This window comes from Protopterus annectens, chromosome 1.part1 (assembly GCF_019279795.1).
Source record: "Protopterus annectens isolate FY-2018-M chromosome 1.part1, PAN1.0, whole genome shotgun sequence".
In the NCBI taxonomy this organism is placed as follows: Eukaryota; Metazoa; Chordata; order Ceratodontiformes; family Protopteridae; genus Protopterus; species Protopterus annectens.
In genome coordinates this window covers 1,784,240,885-1,784,258,606 of record NC_056726.1, presented here as the reverse complement: position 1 = coordinate 1,784,258,606, position 17,722 = coordinate 1,784,240,885, and the positions used below count along the sequence as shown (strand labels likewise).

General features: G+C 38.0%; 1 protein-coding gene across 1 annotated transcript in view; it reads right to left on the bottom strand.

The window, feature by feature from the left end:
- Positions 1-17,722, bottom strand: part of SNRNP40 (small nuclear ribonucleoprotein U5 subunit 40) — a 433,394-nt gene that overhangs the window by 402,334 nt on the left and 13,338 nt on the right. The window contains exon 2 of the mRNA XM_044084651.1: positions 5,355-5,484. Within this exon, the coding sequence (XP_043940586.1) occupies positions 5,355-5,484 (130 nt within the window). The remainder of the gene's footprint in view (positions 1-5,354; positions 5,485-17,722) is intronic.

Here is a 17,722-nt window from a genome sequence, read left to right as displayed (position 1 = left end):
CCCCCTCCCTTGTCTGGCTTCATAATTCTAAACTCTTTCTTTTCCATAATTGATTCCAGACATCTCCGTTCATTTTTGGTCAAATTGTCCTCTATTGCTTTATAAGTATCTACTGTCTTTATATTGTTGTATAACCAATATATGTCCTTGCACACCATTTTTTCATAATTGGCTACTTGTGCGTTTGCTACTGGAATGTACAAACTTTTTCTCTTTAACTTATTGTATGTCATTTGATCTGTATTTTCAACATTTTGTCCAAATTCCACTGCTAAATTTAACCTTCTGCAGTACATTTTTATTTCTTTAATCATATCAACTAATTTAAGTCCTGTTGTGGGTATATATTTCCATCCCTTTACTGAATAAGGTAAAAAATTCTTGACCAATTTCATATTCAGTGTAATTATATACATTAAAACCATTATATGTATATAAAGTAAAATTGCCTTTCCTTTCTACTATTTTTATTTTTTCCTCTACTACTGATTTCTTCTCTAAAACTCAACTACCTTTGATCTATCATCTGTACTTGAATATGTGTTAATTCCTTCATTAATATACTCTATATTAATTTGATGAATATCAGGTGTTTGTTTTAATGTTCCCTTCTGTATTGCTGTTTTGGGGCTGGGTAAAATCTGCCCCCTTGAAAATTTTCTTCCCCTTCATTATTCCTATATCTACTTCTGCCCTGAACAGGCCTTTCTTTCTCATTAGCTGTTCTATCATGTGGCCATATATACGCTCTATTGTTCTTATATAGTTCAACATCTCATTGTATCTTTCTTTGCTTCCTATTATGAATGTTCCTAGCTTTATTTTCCGCTGTTTGAAATTGTTTCAAATAAAAATCTCTCCACTGTTCAAAAGCTATATCTTGTGTTATGTCTTCATTCAAAATATCTATTTCATTTAATAAAATAGAAAGTTTTTCATCATTATTTTTGATTAATAGTTTCATATAAGTATACCCAAAATCATCAAACATTTTGTTAAATGCACATATACTATCAACATTATACTCTATTCCCAATGGTAATTTAAAAAAACCTAAGTCCCTTGGGTACAATGTGCATAGTTAGACATTTAGTTAAATAAGCATTATCAATTTTTATACATTTGATATTGAACAGCTTTCTACCTAACATTTGTATTTTTTCTTTAACAGACTCAATAGAAGTAATCGAGCGTTTCCTTTTATCATCCATACTACGATATCCATTCTCATTAACAAAATCATACTCTTGATTTAAAAAATTATCTATAACATCATAATTCTGCTTAGTACTGAGATATTTATGTCCCATATTAATTCGTCCTTTGTCAACAGTTGTTTTAAAATTGTCAAGGGACTAGAAATAATTTTGTTACTAACAGTACCTTTTTGAAGTTCAGTTTGTTTTTTTGTAATTGCAGAATACGTTTTAACCGGCTGTCCATGCTTGGGTCTCGCTCCCAAACGCTGGGCTTCATTTTTTGAATGAAATAAGCTAAAATCAAATGTGAATTCGGCTTCAGGCGAAATTATGTTCTCCGTTTGCTTATTGCCAAGTTCCAATGAATCATTTTCTGACTGATTCCCTTCTTTTAATTCGCAACATTGCCCATTTGGTATTTCCACCTGAGTACTGATGTTAATTCCTTTACACTCTTTACTGCATTTAGCTGAAGATGTATTTTCCATAACTGCCACCGGAACAGAATTGGCAGTTAAAAGACTCACTAATTCAACAAGCTTGGTGACCTCCGCTTGAAGCGCAGTTAAATCGGAACGCAAAGACACACATTCTTCCTTGTTCAATGAAGCTTGCATCACGTCTGGAGTGCATGCCATCAGGAAACCACTATCACGAACAAACAAACTACCGTAGAATCCTCCAACTGAAGAATGAAAGCCTCCTTGAGCAGAATAAGTTACGGTGCAGCTCGAACAAGCAAGATTTTATTGTTTTAAAATATACACTGATATACCATGAATAAAAACAAAATAGATCCTTAGGGTTAAGCGCTTTCATCTGTTACCACACAGACTTCATCAGAACCAAGAATTGCTACTTTACAAGAGTTTATATAACCAGTTTGGCGCCAAAAACTAATTAAACTTCTTAAAGATACAATCTTCTAATACATGAATATGTTAACTTCCTAAAATTGTCTATCTACTTTTAAAATACTTGTTAATTTATCTAATTATATTTATACCTACATTAGATGCATTTGATTAATATATATAAATAAATACATTACTTAAAATTTGATTGAGTGAAATTTGATTGTATATAAATACATTCTACATAATAAAATATATTCTACATAATAAAATATACATGCTAAAAACTAAAATGCATTATGATGTACTGAAAAGCATTGTGTATACTAGATGGATGTGTATGTTACTTTTTCAATAATATGCATACAAAATAAGACATCATTTGATTAAATATAAACATATATAAAAAATATATCAGTCGGAGCAGAGACATCAGAGTGTTCCAAAGGTGTGTTGCTAGGCACCGACAATTCTCCTGGTGCCAAAGAACTTTTCAGAGCTGAAGAAGTTTTAGAAATTCTCATCGGTTCCGAAGAGCTCAGAACCGAAGATCTCTTTTTTGAACTGTGGGAAGAAGCTCCCGCTTCCCCAGTTTTCTCTTTAGATCCAGAAATGACCTCGTTGAAAGGAGATTTAAACAGGCCTTTCAACAAAAGCTTATTCTTTAATAATGTACGGGAAGAAAATCTGTGACAAATAGCAAAATTTTCTTGTAAATGTATTTCATCTAAACAATATACACACAGGGTATGCCTGTCAGAGTTAGGCATTTTCCCCTCACACTTGGGTACATCTCTTGAAACCTGAAGAGCCCTTAGGTTTCATAGGAGATTGTTTCTTGTCAGACATATTTGAATTAAGAAGGCTAGAAGATGATTAGAGAGAGATTTTTTGTTTTTTTTGTTTTGAAAAAGGCAAGGAAGCAAGAAAAATACCGGAGATGGTAATGAGAATACCCTAAAGGTAAAGAGAGAGAGAGAGAGTTACCAACAATGGTAAGTAGGAGAAATACTTCATGGTAAGAGGAAAAAGGGATAGCAAGAGGAGCAGGTAGGAGAAAAAAGGGATAGCAAGAGGAGCAGGTAGGAGAAAAAAGGGATAGCAAGAGGAGCAGGTAGGAGAAAAAAGGGATAGCAAGAGGAGCAGGTAGGAGAAAAATGGGATAGCAAGAGCAGCAGGTAGGAGAAGAGAAAAAAGGGATAGCAAGAGGAGCAGGTAGCTTAGATAAGGTAGACAGAATTAAGTACTAGAGAAGTGAAGATACAGAAAAATAAGTTTTATAACACAGAAAATTCGCCAAGGCTCGACAGATAATGAAGGCAAATCTGGTCTGTGACATGGCAAATGAGATCTGAGGTAATCTCTGTGAGGAACATTATGGGTACAGTCGGGCTCGAGAGTTTGGAGAGCGTGAGCTGGAAGATAACGGCTGAGTCAGTACCGAACCCCACCATCAAGGATCAGGTGTTCAAAGTGGAAAAGAATAATGCTGACACAGGGAGGTAGCTCAAGAAATAAGAAGAGATTGGGATTTTGGATGCAAACTCTTAAGGAGAACAACCAAAATCATGCAGAGTATTAGAATACTCCCTGCTGTTTTATAAATATAAGAACCAAACCAGTACGAGAATGGAGAAAAGAAATTTCGCTGATAGGGATGACTGTGGTCAGGGACACAGACAATAGGCAAGAGGGGCTGGAATTTATTGGAGAAAACTGGCAAGGGAACCAAGGTATTGGGAGCAAATAACTAAAAAGGGAAAGGTAATAGAATGGAAGAGGCCAAGAATTTATTTGGACTGCAGATTAAAGACTGCCTTTGCCTATACTCTGATATCAATCCTTGATAGGTAAGAGAAAGAAATAGAGGGATCCTAAATGGAAGACCAGCAGTAGTACAATTTTTAAAAGAGTCTAGAACAGAAGCTGCCGACAAAAAAGGAATAATTAGTAAGGCATATAAAATACTGCATGATAATTATAAGAATCAATCAGAGCAGCTTAGAAAGGATTGGGAAGAGAGATTGGATAAGCAATTCACAAAGAGACAATGGGGGGATACATGTATGTCTCCCAAATATGCAACAAAGTCTAGAAGATTTAGGATCTTTGCCTGGAAGTGTTTACATTGGTATTTTTATACCTCAAGTAGACTCCAAATGTTTTTCCTCTGGTGGACAGCAAATGTTGAGGTGTGATGGGCAAGAAAGAGGTAGCTGGGAAGATATTTTTGGGAGTGTAATGAGCTGGCAGACTTTAGAGATTCCCTGCAGACCAATGTGTCGGAGATGCTGGGTGAACAGATTGGACTAACTGGGGAGATTTTTTTTTGAGTTGTGAGTCATGCCACAGAATCGAAATTGCCTAAACATAGTAAAGCTTTGCCAAGTCTAATTATGGTGGCTGCCAAAATAGCAATTGCGAGAAAATGGAAATCAAAGTCTAGACCAACTTTACTAGAAGTAGTGAATATAGTAACAGAGATAAAACAACTGGAATTGGGGATCTTTAGAAAAGGGAAGGAGCAAACTACATAGGAAAAAATGGGAACCGTGGGACCAATATATGCAGAGCAGGAACGAGGTTTAACAGGCAGGATTTGAATGAGCCATATAATGCTTAACTGACAATGACTGGATGATTTATAAGTGATGTATAATGTTTGCAACTACTGTTTCACTGGTGTCTATGATGTAAACTGTTTGCACCTAAAGTGGCATTATCCTGCCTATTTTTCATTTATATAAATGTAAAATTGCCTTTATCATATTAAATAAAGATGTTTGGGGAAAAAACAGTTGCTACACAATCAATACAGTACTTAACATACATTTTCAAACACTTCCACATACAATACAAATTACACACTCAAAAAGGAAGTTGCAGCTCACTATACAGAAAATACTTGCGTTCTGAAGCAATGTTCTTATTTCCCACTGTGTAGACAAAATGAAAAATAACAGATCTTTTTTCTGTTTGCAAGAAAGATTGCCAGCATTTCAAACATTTTATTTTTTCACATTCATATTACTCTCTCAGTTTTCAGAACAATGGATTACACAAATATTAATTATGCACAACTGTGCCCTTATCAAACATTTCTTTTATTACAATATGTGCTTATTTTATGTGCCTATCCTGCATATGTATTGCACTGTAGTATGGCTTTATAAAACAGAATCCAAAACAATACTTCTGTCACAACTGCACGCAGTAAATTACATGCATCAAAGTCAGTCAAGTATTTTCCAGTTGCTGCACACGTTTTAACAATTTACTGCTAGTGTTGTTTCAAACTTACATATCAGTCTGTCAAATCCCGCTGATGCCAGAACAGAGCCACTGGGGTGAAACTTGCAACAGTAAATCTCACCCTCATGTCCAGATAAAAGCATTATTGGTGCCTGGAGGCTGGAAGTTCGGGGTGGACCCTGCAATACACAGAAAAGGCAATGCAATTAAACTTTGTCTCTTTTCTTTTCAAAGCTCAAAAGCCTTTCTTCAAAATAAAACATTTACAATAAAAATGCAATTCACAGACTCAAACTGATCCACTATGAATAATAATATCTTGTTTAATCAAGAGACAACAGCAAACAACGTCTAAAGACAAAATCACAGTTTCAGCTCATCATCATCTCTGATCGGTACTAAACAATTGTTTTTCTTTTTTTTGTCTGACAAAGCACCTGATGTGGAGGCGTCACCCTCAAGTCCCCAATCTCTATAAATACAAACTCCAAGGGTCACACAAACTCAAAAAAGAAAATGAAAAGTTGTTAAACAAAATTCAACCTTCCTCTTCACAGACCAATGTGCTCAAACATCAACAAAATAAATAAGGGATTGTCTTCTATAATGTTTTGTGCTACAATAAGAGGCCATACAAAATAAGCTACAGTTCTGCCTTCTAAAACATAATAAACAGTCTGTAATTATACAATAAAGTAGTTTGCGAGCAAGTTTTTTCACCTGTTAACTGCTAAAACTGACCAATTATACAATGACCCCACCCCCCATTAATATTCCAAAACGTGCACGCTGATTGGTCAGCGTGCACGTTGTAAATCAGAGTTATAGTAATGGAAAAAGGTCCAGTCGCCCGGACTTTTTCCATTAGTATAACTTTTTTTTTTTTTTTTTTTTTACAGCAACGGAGAACGCAAGATCTCCGTTGCTTGTCACAACCTGTCTCGCCATGTTTAACATAGCGAGACAGCTTTTAAAAAAAGCAATGGAGCATCTCCATTGCTTTTTTTTAAAGCTGTTTCGCTATGTTACACCCATTTAACATAGCGAGACACTTCAAAAAGCAACAGAGATCTTGCTTTTTCCGTTGCTTTTTTCAAAACTGTCTCGCTATGTTAAATGGGTTTAACCTAGCGAGACAGCTTTAAAAAAAGCAACGGAGATTCTCCGTTGCCTTTTTTAAAGCTGTCTCGCTATGTTAAACTTGTTTAACATAGTGAGACAGGCTGTAAAAAGCAACGGAGATCTTGCTTTCTCCGTTGCTTTTGCCCACAGCTCTGATGTACTGCGTAAATATATGCCCTCATGACCAAACCGCACCAACCGTGGATAAATCCAGCATTACCCACACCCAGGCGTGGGTTATTGCTATATTCTGACATGGCTGCAAGAGTAAATGCAACATATACAAACAAATGCCAGTTACCATGTTTCTGAGAGGTAGACAGAAACAAGATACAAAGAAAACATGGAAAAAGGGGAGAACGTAAATTCTACACAAAAGGTGACAAGAGATCAAGTCTGTACTAGAGATCCTTGAGCTGTGAAACACAGATCCTAAAAAGTAAGCCACAAAGCTACTACGTGGGCGGCGCAGTGGTGCAGCGGTTAATGCTGTCGCCTCACAGCAAGAGGTTCTCTGGTTCGATTCTTGGCCGGGGTGCCTTCTGTGTGGAGTTTGCATGTTCTCCCTGTGTTCGCGTGGGTTTCCTCCCACATTCTAAAGACATGCGTCTGGAGCATTTCTCCCCGGGCCTCCGCTAAAAACAGGATCTGTGGAACCTAGTCGGACTTTAGGAAATAAATAAACATCTATACAAAGGTATTTATTTTACAGACACAAAATAGGTGACAGTGAGACTTCTTACTCTGGGACCTTAATAATGCAAGCAGAATACAGAAAATGGCATGGTATGCTGACATGAACCTTACTAAAATGCTTGAGATGTTGTGCTTTTACACAGCCTAAGAAGGAAACAGTACTCACCATTCAATATTATACTACCACATTTTTTATTCAAACTATTTCAACATCTTAACTACTGACTGGCTTTTAAGAGAACTGTTGCTGACATTTTCTGTCTATTTTCATAGGTTCATAGGTTGGTACTAGGCTATCAGCCCTAGGGCCTATACAAGCCTAGCCATAACAATTCCCTGGCTATTTCTTCCCACATTATTTACTTTCCTGGACCCCTGTCTAGCAGGGCGACTGATGTGATCCCTGGGGTGAATTTCCTTTCTCCCATCCAATCGTCAAGGTTCCTCTTGAAGAGGTCCAAAGAGGCACTCTGCTTGACATGTATGGGCAATCTATTCCAGAGTCTGGGAGTCTCTGGGTCAGGAACCTATCCCTCCAGCATGTTTTGTTTATTGTGATGACAAGGTTTAGATCCCTGGAGCGTGTAGCTCTGAGGGATTGGGATTTCTTTAAGTGTAGCATGTCCAACAGCTCTGGGTTTGACATGGCCTTGTATGTTAAGCAGAGATCGCCTCTGAGTAGACGATATGCGACAGAGTATAGCTGGAGTTTTTTAAGGCGGTCAGCGTAGGGCATCGGCTTTAGGCCTGTGATTCTTTTAGTGAGGTATTTCTGAGGCCTTTCCAGTTGTTGCAGATGTCTTGAGAGGTACATACCAAATGGGGCGTTGTATTCTATAATGGGTCTAATGAGGGATGAGTACAGTGGGACAATGACCTCCTTTTTTCTGGATGAAAAGCCCTTCGTGATGAGGTGTGCCACATAGAAGGATTTCCTGACTGTTGTGGCGATGTGGTTATCGAAGGCGAGACCACTGTCCACCTGTGTCCCCAAGTCTCTTATCACACTTTCTGTGTTTAGTGTACTGCCACCTATATGGTAATTCATGGAGACATGTTTTTTCCCAAAGGGGATAACAATACATTTCTTGGCATGGAGCTTGAGTCCATGGCTCTGGCACCAAGCATCTGTTTCTGTAAGGCCCTTTTGTAGAGTATCCACATCATTTGGGGATTCAATAATGGCTCCCAGTTTGCAGTCATCTGCAAACTTTGTTAGCCAGAGTCCCTTAGTGTTGACCTGTACATCAGAGAAGTAGATGCCAAACAAGAGCGGCCCCAGGACTGAACCCCGAGGTACTCCACTTGTCACTTGTCTGGAGCTGGATTTGGAGTCGGCTACTTTTACAGTGTGGGTTCTATCAGTAAGCCATTTAGCAACCCATTGGGTGACATAGGGATTAATGCCCAACTTAGTAAGTTTATCTATGATTCCAGAGTGGGGGGTGGTGTCAAAGGCCTTGGCAAGGTCTAGATAGGCTGTATGGACCACCTTACCCTTGTCCATGGCTCTGGAGACTATTTCAAAGAAGTCAATCAGGTTCAGAAGACAAGATCGGCCCTTCACAAACCCAAATTGGGTGGGGTCCAGTGTTTGAAGGTTGCCAATGTCTTTGTTTATAAGTTCCATGATAATACGCTCCATGGCCTTGCAGATAAGGCTTGTCAGACTGATGGGACGGTAGTTTCTGGGATCCATGGTAGATCCCCCCTTGTGGATTGGGATAACTGTAGCTCTGCGCCACTCAGTGGGCACGAAACCTGAGGTGAGGCTATGATTAAACATGACACTTAGGTGAGGTGCCAGTTCATATTGTAGTTCATGTAGTACACAGCCCGGGATGTCATCTGGTCCCATGGATGCTGTATTCTTGGCTTTAGAGAGTGCGTTTTGTACCTGTGTGGCCATTATTACTGGAATTTGGCAATCTTCCGGTATTGAGATGGGCCATTTAGGGGTGAGAGGGGGTGAAGTTGGCACTGAATCGATCTGCCAGGATATTGGCAATATCCTTCGGATCAGTATATTTAATGCCATTCTGTTTTAGCTCAGAGCAGATCTGAGCATTGCCATTTAGATTCTTGACATAGTTATAGAATGCTTTGTGGTTGTCTTTGGAATCTTTGGCAATTTTATTTTCGTAACTAGCTTTGGAGGATTTTATGAGGCATCTCAGTTTCTTACTGAGGCTAGTAAGGGAGTTTTTTTGCATCCTGGGATTTTCCTCTTTTCTGCAAAAGTTTCTTCCTTTTGTTGTAAAGTTTGTTTATGGCAGGGACCACCAGATTGGCTTCCTTTTTGGATGAGAGCATTTTGGTTCTATTTGGGATGGCACGATTCATGCATGAGTGGATGTGCTCGTACAGTGCCTTAGTGTAGGATTCAGCAGTTGAACTTTCAGTTCCCGTCTGCATGGGTGTCATGAAGTTTGTCACTTCTGACTTGAGTAGCATGAAATTGGCTTTGAGAAGTTTTTATGGTGGTTTCTTTACTGGGGGTGGGGTGGGATGTGGATGTTAAGGGTGATTAGCTTATGGTCAGACCTGACTAACAAGGGGTGACCATAGGTATGGAGCATTGATTTCCCATGTTGGTAATGACCAGGTCTAGGATATTGGAGCCCCTGGTGGAACTATGGATTAGTTGATCCAGGGCGTTGGAATTTATGAATTCCAAGAACCGCTAAGAAAGGTGTTGGGACATGAGTAGTTTTCCCAGTTAATGGCAGGGTAGTTAAAAATCACCCAGTATTAGGGTGTTTGGTTCTATCTTAATATTTTCCAGTATGTTTAGAAAGGTGTAGTGAGAATCTTGGGGTATGGTGGGGGATCTGTAGCAAGCTATAATTTGGATTGCAGTCTTACCTAGCGTTAGTTGCACTTGGAGAATTTCAGACACATTGTGTTGGCCAACTAGCCTGGTGGTGTGAATATCCTTGGTGAATATTGACACTCCTCCACCTTTAGTGTTTCGTCCTGGTTTGGTGGCGAAAAGTGTGGTAAGAGTTCTAGCCCGGTCTTGCAGGGATGCTCTCTGGAGCCTTGAACCAGGTCTCAGTTACTGCACAGATATCGATGTTCTCCATTTTTAGGAGTGCCTCGAGAGAGTGCATTTTGAGGTTTAGACTTCTAGCATTGAGTAGCATTACCTTCAGATTTTGCATGCTTGTACTGGTTACAGTGGTGGTTTTGTCCTTTGAAGTTTGCCTAAAAAAGGCACTATAGGGGTGGCAAGAGCCTTAGCCAGTAACCTGAATCCCAGGGGCGACAGGTGCAGACCATCTCTGCTCCCTGTATATAAATGCCAGCACCTCCAAAAATATCCTATATATTCTCATCAAATTTTCTGGGAATGAAAGGGATAGTTATTCACAAAACAACCTTAGGTAATGCTCATAGCCTCAGAAACAAGGAAGCAAAGCAGTTGCAGTTTGAAATTTAAGAGGAAAAATTAACTTTTAATATTATTTTCATGTTTCAATATATAAAAAGAAAAATGCATATTCCTTTTTACGGCTGAAGTTACCACACCACTATATTTTTAAGGGTTTATATGCCGGTTATGCTGCAGAGAACTGATAAGCTACACTTTTATTTTATACTGACTGTTCTGTAAAAACTGCTATCAATTTATTACAGACAACCTTACCTGAAGTAGACCCTCCCAAAAAATGCCATGTCTGTATTTCTTCAAGAATTTTATGCAATTTTCAGTACAAAACACGTGGAAGGTTACACATAAATACTACAATGCATGAGCTATAAAAAACTGCACATCTTAAAATCTGTTAGCAGATTTAAAAAAATACTCAAAATGACAAAAAATGTCATTCTTAAAAAAAGAATTATTTCTAGTTCTGATTTAATAAAAAACACAATCTTATGATTTAAGTACACAATCGGTTTGCCACCCTTAAAAAATGAAATAGAGATTCTAGTTGTGAACTTGTGAACCAAAAGACAAAAACAAGAGTATAAGTTGCAATGTAGGTCTGCAGGTGGTACCCAACAATATAGGGCCATATCTCTGAAAGTGAAACAATCAAAAAAGAACATTTCATGACACTCAGTTGGACAATGCACATGGTGATGTCAGATACAATGAGGCACACAACTCACACAATGCATCACTGCACAGGATGCTGAATTTGAGAGATGGGCAAGCCTAAATACAGTAGCAGAAAACTTTCTTATACAGGAGAAAAATGTATGAATTTTGATAAAGCAAAAACAAATTAGTAAACGTATATTAGAGACATGAGTTACATCCCCCACTCTGAAAGGAGGTCTTAAATCCAATGCTAACAGAAGCAGAGCAAAATGTAACATGTGAGACAGTGAAATGCCTTTACTTCTTTACATCTGATGACTACGTACAAAATGCCTTTACTTCTTTACATCTGATGACTACGTACAAAATGCCAGAAGCCACTACCCAATTTGAGTGTTCTTAATAAAATGTTCAGGGAATTATGACAGGAAAGTGCAGTAAAATGCAGAGGCCGTCGATCCATCCTTAGAGATTTCAGTGCAACAGAATACCAAGTGTACTTGACCAGAGCCTTCTATGCACTGAAGTAGGTCATGTGGCACTGTCAAATTTGTAGTGACACAGATGTTGCCCTTTCTGGACAAATACATATGATTTTTTGTTTTCTCAAACAACCATTTTCTTCTCATTACTGTATGCTCAATCATTGTTCTTTTTTTGGTCAGTATTTTATGTTAGTACGAGTCATCACACTACCTACATTTGATACTTTCTCTGTATATCTTGTGAAGCCTTTCTTCCTGATTTTCTGCTGAAAAGGGTTTTCCACCCAGTCAAACTTTTCTGATCAATAAAAGCGAGGAGTAAAAAATAAAATAAACAAGGTTGCTCACTACTGATCTCGTAGATTGTCCCTTATGAAGTACAGATAAGGACTTCATATGTGAAACATAAGGCTTATGCAGTAGAAAAGCCACTAGGAAACGGTGATTTTTGAAAACTTTTTGTCCCTTATGAAGTACAGGTAAGAGCTTCATATGTGAAACATAACAAGGCTTGTGCAGTAAAAAACGGTGATTTTTGAAACCTTTTATCCCAGAGATTTGGGATGAAAAGAAAACAGCAGCTCAGAATCCTTTCTAAAGGATTTAGTCTTGTCTAAGTAGAACATCAGCTGCCTATGGACATCCATCCAGTGCTACAAAAATTCTTCACAGTTCGACTAAGAAGGAATGAAAACGGACATATGAGCACTTCAGTTTAAGTTACAGTCAATTGCTACCTTACATGAAAATGTTCTAAGCAGGACTTCACCCTTATAGAAAATTAATCGAGGAGGGTTTATTAAAGGAGTAAACAGTTCAGAAACTCTCCACCAATCTACTAGGAAAACTCTTTTCCATGACAGAACTTTTAATTCAGGTGAGGCAGCTCGCTCAAAAGAGAGTCTCGAGTTAACTTTTCCATTACAAAACAGAAATCCCAATAAGGCAATAGTTCACATAGCACAGGCCCAAGAAAGAAAGTTACTTTAAACATACATACGTACATAATAAGGCCTTGAAACTATTAAAAAAGCAAGGACAAACAACCTTAACTCAACTGAAAATTCAATATGGCAGCCACACTAGAGTACAAATTACCAGCCAAGTACTTAAGTATAGCAGGTGCAGGAGTAGAAAGGGGATTTAATCCCTTTGACACATCCCACATTGAAAACCATGTCTCTTTTCTCAGTTTTTCTAGTAAAAGGCTTTGGGGATGGAGAGAGAATAGAAAACTACTTCCTAAACAAAAATTACTGGCAACTACTAGAAGTAGAAGAGGAAGATACCAGAGTTTCTATTTTTGTTAATTGTAAGCTAGTACCTGCAAAGTGCAGTAGAGCAGGAGTCGTACCATGGTTGGGACAAAACTCATGCTACATGGCAGATATGAAATTAATAGTGGTTAGATAGTGTAGCAGTTGAGTACAGATATATTTTTCAAGAATTTTTGATAGTGGGGATAGGAAAGCTATTGGTCTGAAACTGGCGTAGTCCGGAGACCATCACCATTTATGTAGAGAAATTATGTAAGCTTTTTTCAGATGGCAGGGACATGAGATTTGTGGATGGATTTATTTAGTAAGATTGATATAGGATAAGCTAGGCCACAGTTGCCAATTTTATGACTTTACGTGCAAGATTTTCTGCTACAGTAGTTTTTAGTTTTGATAAGATTTTTTTACAGTGGAGATGTGGGCTGTCTTCAGTGAGAGCATGTGAGTGAGTGGTACTTAGGTCATTGTTTTGGTTGTCAAGTCATCTCTGATCGCCTCCTGAAAGAACTTTTAGATATGTTGCTGCCTCTTCATACGAGGACTGCCACTTACTAAAGACTGCCGAGAAACCCTGGCATAGAACCTATAAACGCTTTAGATGAAGCCCTGGTCCTGTTCCCCTTCCAGAGTTCTGTTTTGTTTTGCTGCTATTGGCCATAACAAAAAACATCCAACTCAAGCTCAAGTTCTTAAAAAGAAGATTAGTGGGGAACTTAACCCTACTGCAGTCAAGGTTCTCCCTTCCTGCTCCATCTCTTGTAGGCAAGTTATTGTCCTGGGGCCAAAATCTCAGGCCATCGAAATCAAATGAAATATTCTTGAATGTCAACTCAGTTCCCTTGGCAAAATCGCTTAATATCAGAAAGAGTGCCAGAGAACATAGACATTGGAAGCCACTGCTCTAGATGAAAACAGAGCTGCATTAAAAGCTATTCTCATTGTAAAGTTCACCACCGTAGAGACAGCAGTGGATTGGAAGAGGCTTCAAAGTTGAATGTTTAAAAGGATTTGTAAATCAAAGTCTAAATTGGCCTTATGAGCTTTAAATGCTCCCTCCAAAACAAAGATTTTATTTCTTGTGTCTAAGAATTACAGAGGAAAAAACTCAGATTTCACACCAGTCAAGGTGTTGTCCTTTCTCCCACAGGGACGGTAGTAAATAGCACAATCAGTGAAAGCTGGAGAGGCAAAATTCCAAACAAAGCTGCCCCCCCAAGGAGAGGAGCAAAGCCAAATACTTATCTAGTACCTTGTTCCCTTGATGGGACAACCAACAAACAAGTTAAACTTCCAAAAGCAACATAAAATGTCAGAAAATGTCTGCTAAAATATCAGAAAAGAAATGAATAAGAAAAGGAACAGCTCTCTCTTTCTTAATTTCTTTCTTCTGAGGGGAGTGAGAGTCAGGCTAATTCAGGTATGACTGCTTTAGGGCAATTCCAGGACATTCAGCAAAAGAGCAAAGTGAATTTACTCACTCTGTTCTTGTTGAGATCTTAAGCTGAATGTACTTTGTGCTGTACACTTTATGACAATTTGACCATACAATTATCTCTTTCCTCTTTTAATGACTACTGTGATTAAGCACAAGCATATCATGTTGAGAAGTCTCTTCTCTTTGATTTCTCATTGTATTTCAGAGTCAGAATATAGTGTGTCCAACAAGCCAATCGCTATTGTTCTTTTAAACTTGATGGTTCTTAAGTTACCTACCCTTACTATAAATTTATTTTTGGTAGCTCCTCCTGGTCTGATTTCATCTGCTCAAACCAGAGAGCACTACAGGATCAAGTTGGGAAGTTCCTCCCCTTTAATTGCTGAAACTTGAGATACCCTCTCATTCATATCATCCTTCCTGGCTAGTGCTACATTTACTCCAACTAAACATTGGACAAGATGGAAAGTCAGCCTCTGTTAGCCTTTTAGCACTAGGTCTCATAGGATAACTAAACAAACTTATGCTCAGAGATAATCAATAATAAATAATCAGGAGGCTCTTACCTAAATCGCTCTGAGCTTCATACAACTCCCCTTCGATCCTTTTCTAATCACACCTATAATACCTTACACTGAGACTGTAAAACAATTACTTGCAAATCCTCAGAAAAATAACATTAAGTCTCAGAAAGAAAAAAAAACACAGAACAATCATCCATTTCATGGATACTGCCCACAAAGAGTCACTCTGAGGAGAAAAAAAACACTACTAATCTAATCACTCTGAACCACAGCTGCAAAAGAACTGTTATTGATAGATTGTTATTGTATTGCCATTGCTCACAAGCCTGGAGAAGGAGAGGGTTACAGCAAGATGTATTTAACTTGGCAGGATCTCTAGCATTACAACTGCCCTAATGACCCTAACTCTTGACAAATACAACTTTTACATGACAACAGTACACGTCGGTGTGAATAAATCAAGACAAACAATGATGGACATGTAGAGAAATATGTCAGAGCTTTGCATGCATGTCAGTGCAAAAGATCCCACTGCACTTAACGAAAAAAAAAAGAGAGAGAGAGGAGGAGAAATTATCTGGTGCTCTGACCATATTTTCCACAGTCAGTACGGAAAACACATTTGGTCTCTGTCCTAAAAAAAGGCCAATGGACTAGTGGGGCTAACTTGGTCAACAAAAAGTGTAAATAAAAAAATAAAATAGATACACAGATAGTTGGCTTCAATAACTGGTTAAATGTCTTTCCAGGGGGTCCAGTATGTGTCAGTATGGAACCAGATGTTTGGCAGTCCAGTTTGGTTCACCAAGGCATTTTGTTTTTTGTAGAAAAATGCGGGGAAGGGACCTAGTATTTTACGGAGATCGGGCTTTGCCTGGATTATGTCCCAGTTGTCCACTATGATTTTCCTAATCAAAGGGGGAGTCCAGTGAGATGAGGATCGGGAATCTAGTGGAATCATTGGTCTGGACTTTAGTGGGTTTGCTGAACCCATGCTCGAGGATGGGAGGGTGCCTTGATTCCCTGTTGCTCTTAACTAGTAGTTTCATGTTATCGAGCAAAATGCCTAAAAAATCTCTCTTTAAATTGTGCATCCCAGCAGAAAATACCACCAACCCTGCTAATAATGAATAATTTACAGTCATACTTACATAATTTTCCGATGTGTGCAGCTCCATATGAATTACAGGAGTACGTAATTCTGAGCACAATGCAGGTGCTGAGAAGAGCACTCTTGGCAAACATCAAAAATCAAACAATACTAATTTCAAGAACTCAAGTTGTACCCTGATTAAGGGTAAAGGTCCATTCCCATCAAGGTAATAGAAACAAAACTACCCCACCACTGCCAAACACTCCAAAAACAACATAACTTTTCCAGTGCATCTACAAATTTCAAAGTAGCTAATCTATTTTCTATGGAAATTAATATAGGAAAACTGTTCCTGCTCAGCTCTGGTGAACAAAAAAGAAGCCTACAAAAAACACATAGATCCTCAGACCATCCCATCTATGCTGTCTGTTTTAAGCGCAACTAAGTTTATCTAAACCTTTCACGGTTACCCCCCCCCCCCAAAAAAAAAACACACCTCTGGAACCCTCTATGCTATGCTCCTTAATATTCAATCAGCATTTAAAACAAACATAAAAATTCATTCATCTCATCATTCTGCACTTATTCCACATTTTAGCATTAAGTGTTTACAACACAAACCAAACATGTGCACCTTTCAAATTAACTCAACAACTTATTGTGAAATCACATTTAAAATTACCATACAAAATTCTCTGCGGTCACTAAACTGCTTCACTAACAGTTTTATACATATTTGATACACATGTAGATGTGAGACATTTCTGTAACACTTCTGTAATATATTTTGAATGCTGAAAATAAACCATGTACTGCACAATTTATTTTTAATTACAGTACATGAACTATCATCTATTGCAAGGCACTAACAAGTATGACTTTTTGTAAAGAGGTCATTGCTGAAAAAACACTTGGTGAGCCAGTACACTAACCTTTCAAATAAAAAAATCTGTACTGCCCAAGGAATAATCTGAACTAACTCTACAAGGAACACATGGTCCAATTTATTTTAAGTAAATACCTACCTAGGTAGGTGTTTACGGGAATGCTGTACTTGACTTGCAATTCTTCATAAAGGTACCATCAAACTTTTATGAAATAACAGGCAATACATTTGTTTTCTTTTGTGGACTAACTATAACTAAAGCTGCAACTCCCAAGTCAAATCTCTTCAACAGCTTCCAACCAAAATATGGATACAGATTTTTACAGACAGCATTAAATAATGCAGCAGTGAGACTCTCATTTATACAGACTTGCAGTACAATTCTTGATATATTTCTTTACTCCTGAGGTACAATTTGACAATAAAAATTAAGCATTTTGAGGCATGCTGATCTTTTAGTACAAGACCATAAGTGGAAACCCAGTAGTTTTTATATAGTCACACAGACATATGTACATGAACAGTATGATATTCGGCCTCTTAGGAAATTTTCTGGAGACATAGTAGACCCAACTGAAACAATGATGAAATCCATGGCCACAGGACCATCATGAAGTCTGTAAATGTAATTTAAACTGATCGGAATGAATCACTTGAACTATGTAGTACTTCTTTAAGTGACACTAATGAGGATGTGTACATGATACCACATAACCTCACTAGACCACTCACATGAAAACTAGGAAAGGAGTAAATAAGAGTTATTTCTTTGGCTTGTGGTAATTCATAGAATAACCTGAGCAACTAAAATAAAATACTTTTACCATACAATGCTTGAAGAAGCTAGT